At 33.9% G+C, this 17,206-nt stretch overlaps 1 protein-coding gene across 2 annotated transcripts in view; it reads right to left on the bottom strand.

Moving 5' to 3' along the window:
• Window positions 1-17,206, bottom strand: part of STK10_1 (serine threonine kinase 10) — a 61,762-nt gene that overhangs the window by 26,567 nt on the left and 17,989 nt on the right. For both annotated transcript variants that reach the window (XM_051215467.1, XM_051215468.1), the window contains exons 8-11: window positions 14,990-15,271; window positions 8,235-8,474; window positions 5,460-5,645; window positions 600-736 (exon numbers count right to left, since the gene is read on the bottom strand). In XM_051215467.1, coding sequence (XP_051065973.1) covers window positions 600-736; window positions 5,460-5,645; window positions 8,235-8,474; window positions 14,990-15,271 — 845 coding nt within the window. The remainder of the gene's footprint in view (window positions 1-599; window positions 737-5,459; window positions 5,646-8,234; window positions 8,475-14,989; window positions 15,272-17,206) is intronic.

The following is a 17,206-nucleotide window of genomic DNA, read 5'->3' as shown; positions in this document are numbered from 1 at the left end:
GAGTCCCACAGTAGGACGAAACGGTCGTCTAGTGCTTCCAGTTTTTCTATGGTAGTCTAGTTTTAATCGACTCATGAATTCACTTATTAAGTGAATACAAACTATTTAACCGACGATATATTTGTCTTGTTTATGAATACAAAACTTTAGTCTCAAGAACAATTTACTATAGAGATAAAATGGTGAGATTAGAATTTAGGGAAGACCTTTGAGCGACGCTAAAGTGACCTTGAAACTGTCCACCTAATAACTAGGACCAAATGAGGGTTAGAAACGAGTGTGAGGAATTAGAATTATGATCTACAGTTGATGATTAAGGTTAGGAAATTAGACTTAAGTTCTTCATCACGAACTGACATTGGCTATAATGCCAAAAGTCTATTTAGCCAAATGAATGATTGAACTTCGCGCTAAAATTCAAGACCTGTTTGGTTTGTCCATAAACTATAGTCTCGTCAATATTGACCAGCTGATACAGCAACGTTAGAACTTGTAAATTATTACTAATTGACAGATAAATATTTCATAGACGATGAGGGGATAGAATTTGACATTTTTCACAAAATGTTATAATAATAATAATCAAAACGATGACTCACTGTTCGTCTTCACAGAACCTTTTATCTTCTAAATTAGTGTTTACAATGCGTTTCGATGTTGTAGTAATCGTTTGACCATCAATAACAAATCTACGCGTCCGTGTTCTTGTACGATAAGCACTATTTTGACGTTTAAGCTGAAATTCATAATAAATAAATGGATAAGTACAAGATAGCCAACACGATGTAATTAAAACAAGGACATAAACCCAAGACATTGTATCGTAATATACTAAGACAGAATTATCAGTATTATGACACATAATTGAATTTTATAATTAACATCACGAATTGATTTTAATTAGACAACTATTAAACAACCAAAAAAGTATCAAACACTTGTCTCGCCCTAGTATGCGACTTCTCAGCTGTATCGACCCACGACCTCAACAGAGATGGAGCCTGGAACATTCAACTTCTGTTGCGAAAGATTGATTTTTGGAACACAGCTGGAAACTAATGGTTCACATATCTGACCAATTAATTCTACTTCACATTGAAGATGGTTGAACCTTACTAGTTAAGGCTTCTAACTAAAATTAATCTGCGATGTAGGCCATAAAACACAAATTGATTATTTACCCTGCATCCTAAAAAGCTAGACAACTATATATGATTTTGTAAACACCAAAGAATAATAACGATAACAAATTAAGATAGAGTTAAACCATAATAATCCAGTATATGAAATAATTTCACAATAGTATGATGGTATCAAATTATGAATATTGAAAATAAGGAAGGAAAAAGATGTTGCAACGAGCAAAGATTTGTGTATATTCCATCGCTTGTCGTCTGTTCAACATGGGGGCAAAAGAATGCCGTCATAGGATATCCACCAAAATATGTGCCCAAACACGCAAGACAATATATGAGGTTAACTAGTAGAACTAATTTGAAAACTTATCCGGAAACGATCGAACTGACACACCAATACTTTGTCTCATGATAAATTTCAAATTGGACACTAATCGGATCGATACCAGTTTACACAGAAGCAAAGTATTTACACAGCTCTAAAATACACATCATGTTTTAGGTATGAGGACTAATGAACAACGTGTCTTCAAATAACGTATACTTATTTTGTAAATATCCTCTTTTCTTTTGTGTCGGCCTGATCATGACAGTAAATAAGTTTTCACTAGTTATCATATTTAATATACCTATAGTGGAGCGGTGTTTAATGATTAAGGCGTTCAACTTTCACCTACTGGTTCCTGAATGCCCTGCTATAACTGAGGGTGGCCCCGCGTATATAGCCACAACCACAGAAGTCGTACCACAGGTGTTCTTTACGAAGTTTACAGGACAAAAAGCGAATGTCTGATGATTTAACCGTGCTAATGGATATGGAAGATCTACAGAGGAAAGTCGGGAAACCCTGATTACAAACCAGTGATGCATATAAGCACCACGATCATGAGGGAACAAATGGCGTATAAAACTAATGTTGGTCATCGGCTACCATGGGACTTCATCTTCTAACGTTGCTCCACTGCCTTATGGAATAGACCTCTAAGTCAAAGGTTCGGGGAATGGCCCTATACGAAAAAACCACCTGCTTCGGTTTTGGCGCCCGAGCAGTATCCCAGCGCTCACAGATATCATTCGACTTATGCATTTATTTGGTGCTTTCATGTACCAATGTTTTTTTGTTTAAATAAATGTTAAAATAAATAAATATCAGCAATTAAGTCCCATCCTCAGGTTCGAGATTCATCCCACCTATTTGAGTTTGGACAATTGATTCGTTTCATTAGTCATTACACTTAATGTATGGCTCACAATCAAATACCTGATGAATGACATAATATCTGTTGCCATACCTCAGTAGTAACTAAGAAACACTTTTGGCTTGTATCAATACAAAAATACATAATATATTGAAACACTAACTGAATAGTTGAACAATTTGTATATGGATAATGAATAAAGTTTTAATTTTTAAAATATCTACTTAACCAAAACATATCCAAAGTAAACAGAAAAAGTGGTTATTTAAAACAATAACCTATTTCAACATAAAATTGAAATGTGTCAATTTTGTTGATTCAGTAGTAGGTGTATGTGTAATCAATCTATTCAGATATCTACTACTATTATGTAATCATTCATTTGTTTAACTGATGGATAATAATTGACTATTGATACATAAATAGACAAATAGGTGATATTTGATTTTTCTGATTGAGATCATGAACCGATTGATGTTAGACCACTTTTGGAAACCTGGAAGCACTGGACGGCCATTTCGTACTATTGTGGGGCTTCTCAGCAGTGCACAACCACGATCCCGCTCGCGGGATTCGAACCCAGGGCCTTCGGTTTCGCGCGCGAACGCTTAACCTACTTGACCACTGAACCTGCATCCAATGGTGATAGTGTCTAACATCAACCAATCCACGAAACTGCGCGACCATCTTCCATTGTACTGAGGTAGATACCTGTCCGACATAGATATTTGAATTAGTGATTTATGATTGTTCCGAGTTAATAAGATGAAAACATTAAATATTTTAAAAATTAAACTTATTTTACTAACATTCAAGTTTATACTTTCTACAAGGTAAATGAGTTAAGTACCAACCAGAGATGTCATCTATCCTATTAGTGTGATGTGTGGTACTTATATCAACATAAGTAGTATATAACTCTAGTCAGGAATAGAATGTCTGGAAGCAGAACGTCGAGAAGATCGAGGAGGAAAGGACGCGAATAGAGAGTGATTGGTATGGAAGCACAGGAACAATCGAGTCTAAGACAATTGGTTGACATTTTGCAAATGAAGTATTTATTGTATGGTTCTCAGATTTTACTAAGAGAGTTTGTAATTTTGTTTCCAAATACGTTCGATTGTACTCACTTGTGTTCTTGTTCACTACAGTAGTGGTGAAGTGAACGGAGACTTTCAATATAAGTAGCGCACACCACGGTAGTAGTACAGTGAATGAGAATATAAGCGGGGACAACCAAATGTAATTGAATAGAAAATAACAGAATCACCTAGTACAACTTGAGAACAATACAATAAATACTTCATTTGCAAAATGTCAATCAAATGTTTCAGACTCGATTGTTCCTTCATTTCCACACCAGATATTTTCTGTTCTCGTTCTCTTTCCTCCGATCTTCTTAACCTTCTGTCACCAGATATTTCACTTTCGATGCTACTATTACTACTACCACTACATACTACTTATATCTGTCGACATCAGTAGCACACACCACAGTAGTACAAACGGATAACTCTTACAAACAGATCAACTATCATTAGCCAATAAGTGTTCCTTATGGTGTAATATAATATATATTTAATATAGGTCCCGGTCATTAGAGTATAGTCATACAGTCCACGGGAAAGTTAGTGATACTACTCCATTACATAAAATGAAGTATTTGATGTGCGTTTTAAGCATACAACATAACAATTAAAGGCTGAATCCTTCAATTAATAAACCATTGATCTTGATTTCTTCCATATGATGAATGAACTAGAAATATAATAAAATGGAATTAATTCCAGTGAGACGAAACTAAGCATCTATAACGAATGAAATGGATAATTCACTACTGATACACGTAAATTAACCATTTAATCGTCTAAAATTAGCAATTAGTAGAAGATAGAAAAATGTGACCCAAATGATATTACGGGACAAATGAATTGGGTCACGTACAGTTATCCAGGGTACTGATAAAATTGGTAGTAATCGGTAGATCTATGGCCCATATACTTACATTTCAACCGGTTAAACGATGAATATCAGAACTAGTTCAAACTGCCACATTTTATCGGTACAGTGAGATGAAGTCTCTAAGACTAATTTCACAGTAGTAGACGTAGTAAAAGTATTAATGATAGTAGAAAACATTATGCATGAACAATCTGAATCGAATGGAAAGAATTAATTCACGGAAATAAAAAGTATGGGCTTTAAAACTCAGGATCTAAGCGAAGACAAAGAGTAACTGCATCTGCAACATTGCAAGAAGACTCTAAACCCATGTCGTCAGTTACGATAACTGCACGGACCCCAAACAAATAGTCTAAACATTCTACATGTCTCAATTCATACGTGATATACGTCCTAACTATCTACTCAGTACCCTGCATATAACCTCAAAATCGCACAGTCAGTGACCCCAACATACGTGGTGAGTGCTTTGGAGATGTCTGTAGGTAAATACTAATAAAATAAGAATACCTTCGATTTTTAGAGACTCCGTTTTACAGTCAGAAAGTAGGACAGAAAGAACTGCTAGACACAAAGACAAAAATGACAGACTATGATGAAACGCCTGTCAAACCCTCTCAAGTCTCTAGAGTATTTACGATCAATATCAATCCATTATAATACTAACCGTAAACTGAACACTTGTAACAAAACCCTTTCTTCAGTAATATTTATGGGCTCATTAATGAAAGGCTTTCAGATAGATTTCTTGAAGCTCTTGTGAACGGCCATGAAAAAGAAAATACTGCAAACTAAGAATGAATGAGAAAATCATTGATGAAACTTATCGAAGATAACGCAAATAGCCGGAAGTCTGGAATAAAAAGTATGTGATATTGACACAGTATCGTGACACCTCCAGGTTTTGAGTGATAATGTTGTGAGACCGATGGTGTACACTGTTGAAGAACTCCAAACAAGACTAAAACAACTGTCTAGTACCTACATTTTTTAAATAGCTACTCAGTTGAGGTCTATACACGACGATAAAAAAAAGTCCAATATAAATTACCGAAATCAGTCATCTAAAAAAATCAAGACACTAACATTACATAATCCACATTCACAATGAAAGATCATATTCCACCCTTTATATGACTCTAATGAACAAAAGTTGACTTACTGGAGATACAGTCATTTTCGATTTATTATTATCATGAAAATCAGTTGTTGAAGGCAATGATGAAAGTGGATCTTTCAATCCATCATTGACGACAAGAGATTTATGTTCAATAGTTTCTGATGGAGTCAACCGTTTCTTAGGATGAACAATTGTTTCCCGAATACGATTGTTAACATTACTATTAGCCTGAAATATAAAACAGATATTAACATAAAAGTGATTTAAATAGTTAATAAGTACATCTTATGAATAAGGTATAGAACATCCGTTTATTACTCTTCAGACAGTGTAATATGTTATGAAGATTAAAAACATTAAATCAAATATCTTATACTTATGATCAAAACTAAAGATGTAATGTGTGGGTTTTTTTCTTTAGCTCAATTAAAATAGATAGAAATCTCATCATAAACAATAAAGGAACTGATATAGATGTATGATAACTTCGATAGATCATATTTCCACAAGAGTAAGATGGATTGAACTGGTGAACGAGGAAGAACAACAATGAAAATATTAACACTCATGGTAGTAATCCATAAAAGATGTATGTTTGGCGATGGTTTATTATTTAAAAGGAAATAACAACCGATAAACATTACATTGAGTAATAACTGATTTAAATGACAAGCTTTCAAATGTACGGTATAGAAAACAATAATCAACTCTCAATGTAATAGAAAACATACCAATATATCATTAGACGGAACAAATATTTAGAACAACATATATAAGCGAACAATATTGTTTTTGACTAGATCCTCATCAGTGTTTTTTTAGCGAGTTAGTTTTCTACGGGGTGGGGTCGCTAACCCCATGCCCAACCCTCCTCCTTTATCCGTGCATGGGACCGGCAGTAGTCCCCGGAGGGACTCCAGGCTTTAATCTAATATACAGTAGTGTGTTTATATGCATATATGAAATAATTAAACTAATCAAGATAGTTATTTCACAGTGACTACATATTTTTCCGACCGTTGTTGCTACCTTGACGTGGTGGTCGGGCTTGCCTATCGTGATGAAGCAACCGAGCTATACTGGTTGGAACAACCGTTCCTCAAGGTCCTACCATGTCAGACAGGTCGGTTGAAGAGCGGTAAGACTAAAAGCAACAAACCCAAGGTCCGAAGGTGAAGTCGTACTGCTGACTGTACAGAGGTGTGACAGCAGTAAGGTGTTCCCTTCAGACAACCAGCATGACAGAGATGCTGCCTTCCCACAAGGAGGGGTGGGGTTAGAAAAGGTCGACCCTAAAAATGCACACCTCACCTTACCTCACGGATTTCCGTCTCCGGCGGTAAGGCCCTTTGAAGAACGGAGCTAACACGTCGAAAACCTCCCACGAAAAGGTCGTGCGCGACCGGCCTCAAGCAGTTGTCCCTTGGGCACTGCGGTCACGCTCTCAGGTCACTGAGACCACCTCTAATCCAATTTCCTTTTCAGGTACCTCCAGAAGAACCCTTCCTCGGTGTGGGCAACCGGGAAGTGATAACCGCCCTCATACCTCTAACAGCACTCGAGACCACTGTATTAATCTATTTTTCTAATCATTGACCTATTTCCCATTACGTAACATTGATTCAACCCTTTATTATTGCTTACCACAACTAGTACACTTGTCATTACACTATCAATTTGTACTTTTCACTTATTCATGTAATCTATTCCACTGTTATCATCATTGACTTATAAACTACCTGGATCAGTTTAATAATTTCATATATGCATATAAATACATAACTGTATATTAGAGTAAAGCCTGATGAGGATCTAATCGAAAACAATATTGTTCGCTTAGATATATATGTTGTTCTGGATCAAATATTGCACACACAAAAAAGATACTCCAAGGAACAAGTGTTATCTATTACACGCAATAAACTTCATTAGTATCGAAATAACTTGATAGTAGTCACTATTAAATTAATTAAATGAACGTAAATCACTTATTGAATTGTCAGTATTTGTAAAATAATACTCAATAAACACAATATAAACGTTATACAAAATGGAAATGATCTAATACACTACTAACGGTTGACGAGTTTCAAAAGGGACGAAACTCGACTCTTGAATATTAATACGAACGTTCCTATTCAAATTACAATCAATTTGTAGATATTAGTAGTATTTAGGTCTCAATAATGAAGTTAGTGTTGAATATAAACAACAAGAAACTATAAGTAATAATGTTAGTTTTGGTTAACTGATTTGTTAAGCAAAAGCGTTAATAATACTGAATTGAATTAAGCAAAATACACTATCAGCTATGCACCAGGTCATCGATAATACCGAGTAGACTCAATCACGTGTAAGAGAATAATGTGTTTAAGATGTTAGTGATAACAAGCGTTAGAAATCAAATGCTGAGACCATTTTGTACAATAAACAAATACAAATTAGTGTATTCCATTCTTTTGCAAGCGTGACCAATTATTTATTATGATAGATTATACAAATGACTATTGAAATGAAAGGATATAATACTGATCGATAGATGGTATACACTGATACGAAGTATGACCAAGTGATGGCTTTTCAAGAAACCTAATTATCGATGTAAGCACCTGAACGATTTGAGATCAATTTTTAAAGTTACTTATCCTTTATTAAGTAAAGGGTTAACTGTTAGACATTCCCATCCTATCACAATGAACATAATGGCAGTTTAAACCGAAGTGGAGTAGGGAATATAAATATATAAACAACTAAGTTACAGCATTGTAAATCAGAACAAACGAACAAGGCAAAAGTCAAACACTAAACAGTTCTTACTTTTCCCTTAGCAACATGTTCCATTTTAGCAGTAGAATTAGGAACAACAGAAGTGGTGATGATCGTGGCATTAGGAGTAATAGAAGTAGTATATGGTGATTTGACAACAGTTGAATGTATATCATGCATAAGTTCAAATACACATGATGTAATTGAAGGTGATTTTGTGTCAGAAGTGATTACATCTGTAATTAATTGATCGACTATTTCATCAATTATATAATCATTCATTTTGTTATTCTACACAATCACATAATACATATGTGAGTAGATATATATATAGAGAGAAAGAAATGAGGAAATATTATATTAATGATAAAGATTAGATAGCATTAAATTAAATAAAGCGAAAATGAGACAAAGCGAAAAGCAAAATAGCAATTATAGCATGATAATTAAATAAAATCCCTTTTTTAATATCAAATTGAATATAATGGAAAATATAATTGGTTAGTTAATAGTTAGTCGAATCATGTTAGTGATTAAGAAAAAATATTAAGTAATATAACATAGAAAATCATAGAGTTGTCTTTATTGAATAAATCATCCTATTGTGGGACTCCTCAGCAATGCGCATCCATAATCCCGCTCACGGGATTCGAACACGGGGCTGTCAGTCTCGCGCGCGAACGCTTCGCCTCTAGACCACTGAGCTGGTCGGCATCCAACGGTGTTGATGTTTAACCTCAAGCAATCCACGAAATTTCTCGACTGAAAACTTTCATTGTATTGAGGTAGATACCTGTCTCTACCTGACACGGATTAGCTCCACTGGTCACGGCTTCTCACTAGGACTCCAAGAATTTCCTCACGAAGATAGTCACTAGTGAGCATATGGTAATTATCAGTATGCAGTTGTAGAGATTATTAAGTTTTTGACTGAGATCATGAACTTATTGATGAAAGCTTTTTATTATCTAAAATAGCATGAGTTCCATCAATCAGTAACAACGTAGAACTTCGTACGTACGTATATCAGTTCTATCAGTGATACTCGTTAATGAAAGCCAATCAAAAAGAAATTTAAAGTCACATTACAAAACTTCAAAAAAATTTAGTTCATGTGCTTAATAGAGAGGTAATCATATGGTGCATAGGTTGGTATATCTCATGAACGATTATTATAAGCATGAATAGTTGTCTATAAATCAAATAATATATATAGATATTAATTTCAATGGTTGAGACCATGAGTCAATTGAAGCTAGATCACCATGGAAAATCTGGAAGCACTAAATGGCCGTTTCGTCCTGTTGTGGAACTGCTCAACAGTGCGCATCCACGATCCCACCTCCCGACATTCGAACCCATGACTTATCAGTCTCGCTCACGAGCGCTTAACCTCTAAACCACTGAGCCAGCTGGCATTCAACGATGTTAATGTCTAACTTCAATTAATCCACTAAATTGCATCACCGTCCACCATTGTCTTCAATGTGTTATACTATCACAACAGACCTGGTTGAACTACATTGGTTCGAACCCGGTGAGCGAGATCGTAGATGCGCATTACTGAGAAGTCCCATACTAAGACGAAACGTCCGTCTATTACTTCCAAGTTTTTCATAATGGTCTAACTTTAATCTCCACAAATTCAGAGATATATTGATAAAAAAGCATTGAATTTGTTAGCTTTTTTTTCCTTCTTTATAGCAAAAGTGCATAATAGGAAGAAGAAGAAGCCTGATCACTTTTATATGACATAATTATGCAACAACAATAGATCAAATGTGCAATGGTATCATCATGTGTACATATAATGATGGGGATTTTCTTTTTAAATCAAATAGCATTCAATTTAGAGCACTTATTACTTTTTTTGTTTTATTTATAAATAATCACTAGGTGTTGGATTTATATAATCAGCTGTGTATCGTGTAGATGAGAATGTGAATTGTATTTACTTGTTGTTGTTGTTGTTGAGATTTTCCATAATCATATATGATTGTTGATTTTATATTATCAACATTATGATTCTTTTTTATTATTGGTGATAAAATTGGTAAATTGATTTCAGTTCGCCAAATTTTCTTAGATATAATTGGTTTAATAGATGGTAAATCTATAGTGATCATCGATTTATCTATCCATGTAGGACATACAGTAACTTTAAAAGAAGTATGATGAGTAGTTGCTGATTTATTATGATTGTTTCTTGATTGTATGGTATTAATTGATTTTTCACATGATAATTGATTAGTGTTAGTTGATACCGGTACGTTATTCGGTTTGTAAATCGATGAGATAGTGAATAATGAACCGGATTTTCTTTGACTGACATGTGTAACAGTAGATCGACGTTTTACTTTAGAACGCATTTTCACAACTGGTTTAGTGGTTGTCTGTAGTAGATCTTGTTTCAAAGAACATGACCGAGCTATTGCAACCAATGATAGTCCTGGCATTTTCCCCACCTTCTAACATAATGAATTGTATTCGATTTTAAAAAGTAGCTACATTTTTCGAAAAAATTTTCAACTGAAACTCAGATAACGAAAAGAACTTCAACAATAAATGTAAAATAAACCTGGTTGAAACTACTAATAACAAAAATCTTTTAACCAATACAGTGAACAATCAACTGTACTACCTTATATTGTTTATATAACATCACAAAACGCGAAAATACTTACGAGATGGGGATCATTTTTAGAAAGAATATGTTAATAGGTTGAATGAAGTTGGGAGGATCCCCTAAGCCCAAGTTTCGTGTTACTTGGAACACGTTATTAAAGTACATTTTAAATCTTGAAAGAACTAATTCTCCTTATAGGACTCATGCCTACATTACTCAATTTTACAATAGTTACCACTGGATAGTAAAGTTAATTGTAACTTAAAGTCTCTGTGTACTATATTCGCTTTCAAATGATTGAATGTGTTATTATTGTTATAGAACTAATATTTACAAATCATGACTAAACAGATAGAAGAAAATACATTAAGATTTACACATTCACAAATGTATAATGAGAAAGAGATTGGTTAAATTATTAAGTGATATAGAGAGCAAACAATTTGTGATGGAATAGTGCCAACTACAACAGCAAATGTAAATACAATAATACTTAGTAACATAAACAATAAAACACACCAATGAACTGGTTAAAAATCTTCTAAAAATACAATTGGTCTGCTAATTTTGTCTGACTATGGAAACAGCAAACTTAACGGATAAGATATTTACGAATTGATGTAAGAATTCAACGAACTACACTATAATGGTATGATATTGACTTTATTGGATTGCAAAAAAAAACAGACAACATACAACAATGGAGCAATGAGCTGTAGTGTGGTTGAAACACTCGAATTCCAACCATTAAGCATTCGCACCATCCACATCTATTTGAGCAACTGGTTAGTATTATTTATTATCATACAGAGTGAGACTTTAAGACAAACAAGGTACATAATGAAAATAGAGTTTATCTTCTTATGTTTTATTATCTATACATCATTCGATATGCTGTCCACAAAAAAATATTCGTATAGCTTGATGATAATTTTTATTCTTGAAAAATTAATAAACTAATTTTCAAGTTTGATCTTCATCCAGTTGTCTACGCAAGATATTCAACATCCATTGACCGGATACCATCAGCAACAGCCTACTATGTGAGAGAATAAACCAGCTTCCAGTTGAAGAGAAAATTAGGAAAAGATATTCAAAGTGGATAGAATATACAGTACGGAAATCACCAAAGTGTATCACGAGAAAAGCCCTAACTTGGAATCCTGAAGTGAAGCGGAAAGGCCAAAGAACACATTACGTGGAAGAATAGAAGCAGATATGAAAAGGATGAATAACAACTAGAAAGAGCTGGAAAAGATTGCCCAGGACAAGGTTGGATGGTGAGTGGCCTATACTCCTTAACGAGGAGTAACAGGAGTAAGTAAGTATTACTTCATATTCAACTTGGTCGACTCTAAAGGCGATAAATTCCCACTGGATTTTCAGAAGTGACCCAGAATCTCTGTAAGTGAAGTTATTGGTTTGCTTGAACGTTCCAAAACTTAACACAATAGCGTTCATTCAGTAATTTTGTTTGATCCCGTTCGAATCAAGCTTGATTCGTTATCGTTTACTGTTTTATCGGTAGTGTTTTATGATGATGATGATATCTGATAGAGTAACACCATTTCTATTGTTATAAATAATTAATAATTATTTTTACAGATTCCGTACTACCGATAAAATTTGTGCGCAAGTATAGTGACATGTGATTGTTGCAATAAATCCTGTGTCGTGCGATTTAGATACTTTAGTATGGGCAGAGTCATATAAATCGTATTCTGAGACCTGCATAATGGTCGTGTTTAACCCATTCATTCCAATCTCCCTTGACAATATTATATCGTAAATTGATTGACTATGAAAGCCTGTGTCAGTGAATATCGATTAATTAGTTGATGGCAAAGGGATAGCATAAAGAACAGGTAATTCAAGGACATGAACCGTGGAGATAACCAGTTTGAAAGTTAGGATAAATTTTTCTTTCTGTTACAAATTTACCACATTTAAAAAAATTCTACATAACTCGACTAACATACAGTGGCATAAAGATAATGTACTCTTATAAACAGTTTGCAGCTCTCAAGAATATAGCGAAATATCTCATTAACTTGCCCGATGTTATATCAGCTTCACATGAAATACTGAAATAACCAATCAAGCTTGAAATATAGTAAGATGTATTCAAATAACCGAAGAACTCAGATTACAATTTAGTCATTTAGTAGTAATTGAAATATCTTATACAGAGACTAATAGTACTTCATACACGAATTAGTTTGAATAAAGTAGTATTTTAAGAATATTTCCATTAGATCTACTTAGTTAACCTTGACCTAACTTATAAACGGATTATTATTACTTGAGTACAGAGTAACAATAATGAGATAATCAATAGATAGAACATTACTAGGTATGATCACATACACTGAACAATTAACTTTAATAGTACACAGATTAACAGCAAGAAAATCTGAAATGATAGTCCATGTCAAAATGTAAAAAGTTAATATACTTGACCTGCAATTACATCCTCAAGAGTGATAAAAAAAAATCGAACTAATATGGGTTTCTTTTTGTATAAAGTAAAGTTGATTATCAACGACTAGTGCTTATGTGTAGATTTTTGTAAACATTTTGTTATTTATATTCACGTCCCTCTTATTATGAGCTTTATCTTGACCTATGAACTATTATTATACTATTTACCATTCTTGAATTAAGCCCTGTCCATTAATTACTACCTCCCCGATTCACAGCCACTTTTGGCTAAATCTTGTACAAATGTTGTTTCATATTTTATGGTACGATGTGGTCTATCTGGTTGGTATACAAACCCAGTATGTTTGGAATACATAATTCATACTGCAGAGGCTGAGATTGGTGTTCTGGACTTAACTAGCTGCGTGGGTTAGGCAGGAAGTAGGACCGATAAGGATCCTAGACTGCTCGTACGCGTTTTATACGTCATTGGTCCGATCGATAATTCACTGCTCTCAAATTGGTGGTATCTTCACGTTATACATTACCAGGGCACATAGGCCTTAAGTTATAGCACATTTTAATTAGGTTAACATGTATTCATTAAGTTGAAAGAAAATTATAAGACTATTCGAAAAAGGGGGAGTTAGAAACAGTTTATATTCCCTACAAGATTAAATATACTTTATTTGCTTTAGTACTTAATTTGTTAATTTAAAAAGATGTTGATTGTAACTGTATGTTAATAAATACGATTGATGATATATTGACCAAGGATCACGTTGTAAACCGAATGAACTAAAATTGAAATAATTGGATTGGAACTGATTGATCGATAAGGAATTTTGTACTAATTAATTTACTAGATACTAACTCATTCATTTGGCTTAGAGGAGAACTCTAAGTATGAGGGGCTAGAGATACTAACTCGGTGCTGAAATTACAAAAAAAAGTGGAGCAGGTTTGAAGCCTAAAACCTAGTGGTTGAAAGCCGAGAGCTCTAATAGGCTTAATTTTTGTGTAAAGTCATGGATTTATCGCTAGAGTAAAATGTCTAACCAGTGCTAGCTGATTTTAAACGATTTCTCAGCTGATATCAATTTATGGTAAAACTATTTCCTTTCAAATTAATCATTAGTCACTCAACTTGACTTAAATTGTAAAGAAAAGCCTTCACTAATACGCTGGATGGAGCTGAAAACGTTACGTGATTGTGCTCACATATTATATCACGACCGAAAGGTAGATGGAGAGTAGTAAATTAGGCACGTTATCGAATGAAGCCAACTACACACTCAGCAAACGTCTAAGTCTGTATGTCCTCATCTAGGCCATATATATATATATATATATATATATATATATATATATATATATATATATATATATATATATATACTAATTTATTAGTGCCAATTACAGCTTTATATTCATTCCTAGCTTTCTCACCAAAGCGTACCAGGTTGAGCAAGTGTATAAAAAGCATGTGAATATGGCCACGGATGTCGGTCGAGGATACACACTGCTGAGGAGTCCCACAGTAGGACGAAATGGCCGTCCAGTGCTTTCAGGTTTTCCATAGTGATCTAGCTTCAATTAATTCATGATCTCAACTATTAAAATTACATAGAAATTCTTTATATAATTACAACTTATGCTAAATCTGTAATGATGGAATATTAAGAAGGAAATATTCTATTTTAATCGTGAAAGTATACATAACGAATATAAAAACAATTAAGAGAAATAATACACTTACTGAATCAGATTGTTTTGTTAATTCGTAATGATTATCAGAAGTTGTTTGTTCAAGACTAACACCACTATCACCACTATTATCATTTATTTGTTTAAGATTTTTATTTGATTCATGTTTATTCTTTGTATTATCATGTTCTTCATCGATTGGATCATTTTTATTATTATCATTATCAACATCATCATCATCATCACCATCACAAACGATTTCAACAGGAATTGATAATTTCGTAGAATCTGACAGTATAAGTGGATTCAAATCATTATCGTCAATTTCATCAATCTACAATGAATAGAATATTATTTTGTTTTTCTCAATTATTGTTAAATTTATGGAGACAACGAGTCTTAGTTATTGGATTGTAGTAGTAGTAGTAGTAGTAGTAGTAGTAGTAGTAGTAGTAGTAGTAGTAGTAGTAGCAATCATAATAGTATTATCTTATATATATATATATATATATATATGACTCCGTCTGGAGCGCCTCTTGGGCTACTGCCGGTCCCAAGCCCGGATAATGGAGGAGGGTTGGGTATGGGGTTAGCGACATTATCCCGTAGAGAACTTACTCGCTAAAAAAACACTAATCAGAAAAAATTATTCAAACCATTTAAACTCTACCCTAGGAGTCAGAAGGTCTTCATTTAGAAAAGTTATGGAGCCACATGGTGAAAGCCGATTTCCTTCGGAAGAAACGAGGCTGATGCCCTTTTTGACAACTAGGTACATGGAACGCTCGTACAATGTGGAAGACCAGGAGAGTCTTCCGAATTGCTGCTCGCTGTATATATATATATATATATATATATATAATATGTTTTGACAGTTTAGGTGATATTCGGAATGATAGATCTCAAGTGAAAAGTTCTTTTTTATGGTTCATAAATATTACCTTGTATAAATCAATCAAATAGTGACAACGTAGAACCGAGCACACACATAAAACATTGAGCCTGAATTCTCACACTTTACATTAACACAACTCAAATGATAAATTGACACGATATAAACCGAACAGAATAGTCGAAGTAATCGTATCGGTAATCTTTTAGACAATTCGCACAAACGTGTAAGTAATAGTGAGGTTAGACACAGGGTATTAGGAAATGATGGTAAATCAGTTGATGAGGTTGGGAATCTTCATCGATTGAGATGGTTGGGCCATGTGTTACATATGCCTGAACACCGATTACCACGATGCGCATTGCTGACTAGAGTTGGGAATGGTTGGAAGAAAGTTAGGGACGGCCAAAACAAAACGTGGTACCAGTCCACAAAGTCACTAACTTCTCGTCTGAGGCATGTTGGGAGATGCAGACTACTTGGTTGGGTTCTGCATATCTATCGTAACCAATGGTTGGAGAATCTGTGTGACATGGCTCAGTATCCATCACAATGGCATCGGTGTATACACTCTTTGTCTTCCCTTAAACTACGAGATTAAAATTGTTTCATTTCTTTCTTTCTACGCACTAATTCTTTCTTCCTGTACTATATACTTATATGCAATCTTTCTTTTATATAATACCACCATTGAATTAATTGCTTCTATGAATTCAGTGTTCATCTTGTTGTGCTAGTGAGGTAGGTCAAGTTGGACCAATGCACATATGTGCCTGGTCCTACGTTGTAACTGACTGACTGAAGTCACACACTTTTGATAAAAAATACCAGAGATGGAGACAAAGAGAGAGATACATTATTTTTATAGTTAATATGTATATATAATGATGGTTTATACAAAAATGTACATTTTATTTTCTACTGAACTTAGGAATGTTTCTACTAAGTCACATCAAGTTCTTTCAACATTCTATTTAAAAGAAGAATATGTTTGCTTGTTTGTTTGTTTCGTTGTTGTATTTGTTGTTCCTTTTTAAATGACTATTTAGATTGACTTTGAGAAGATAATTATTATCAATACACTATAATGTATGATGAAGATGTGGTTATTTGGTTTAGATAGAGAACTTTCAAACAATAGGTTATATGTTTAAATCAAGCTTTACTTCAATTAATGTAAAGAGATAAGACATATTTTCAACTGAATGGAATAAGAATGGAAAGTGGTAACCATGTACTAAGGCATCAACTAGATAAAGACGAATATTGAACGTGTTAAGATTTTAATAGCACCTTGAAAACAAAGTTTAAAATAATGACCTCGTTCGTATTAAGCTTGATTAAAATCTAGTGACTGAACTTCTACTAGGTTACAAA

The sequence above is a fragment of the Schistosoma haematobium genome, chromosome 4, assembly GCF_000699445.3.
Source record: "Schistosoma haematobium chromosome 4, whole genome shotgun sequence".
Lineage (NCBI taxonomy): Eukaryota > Metazoa > Platyhelminthes > Trematoda > Strigeidida > Schistosomatidae > Schistosoma > Schistosoma haematobium.
Note: the sequence above shows the minus strand (reverse complement) of the source record. Positions and strands in the feature narration are given on the sequence as shown.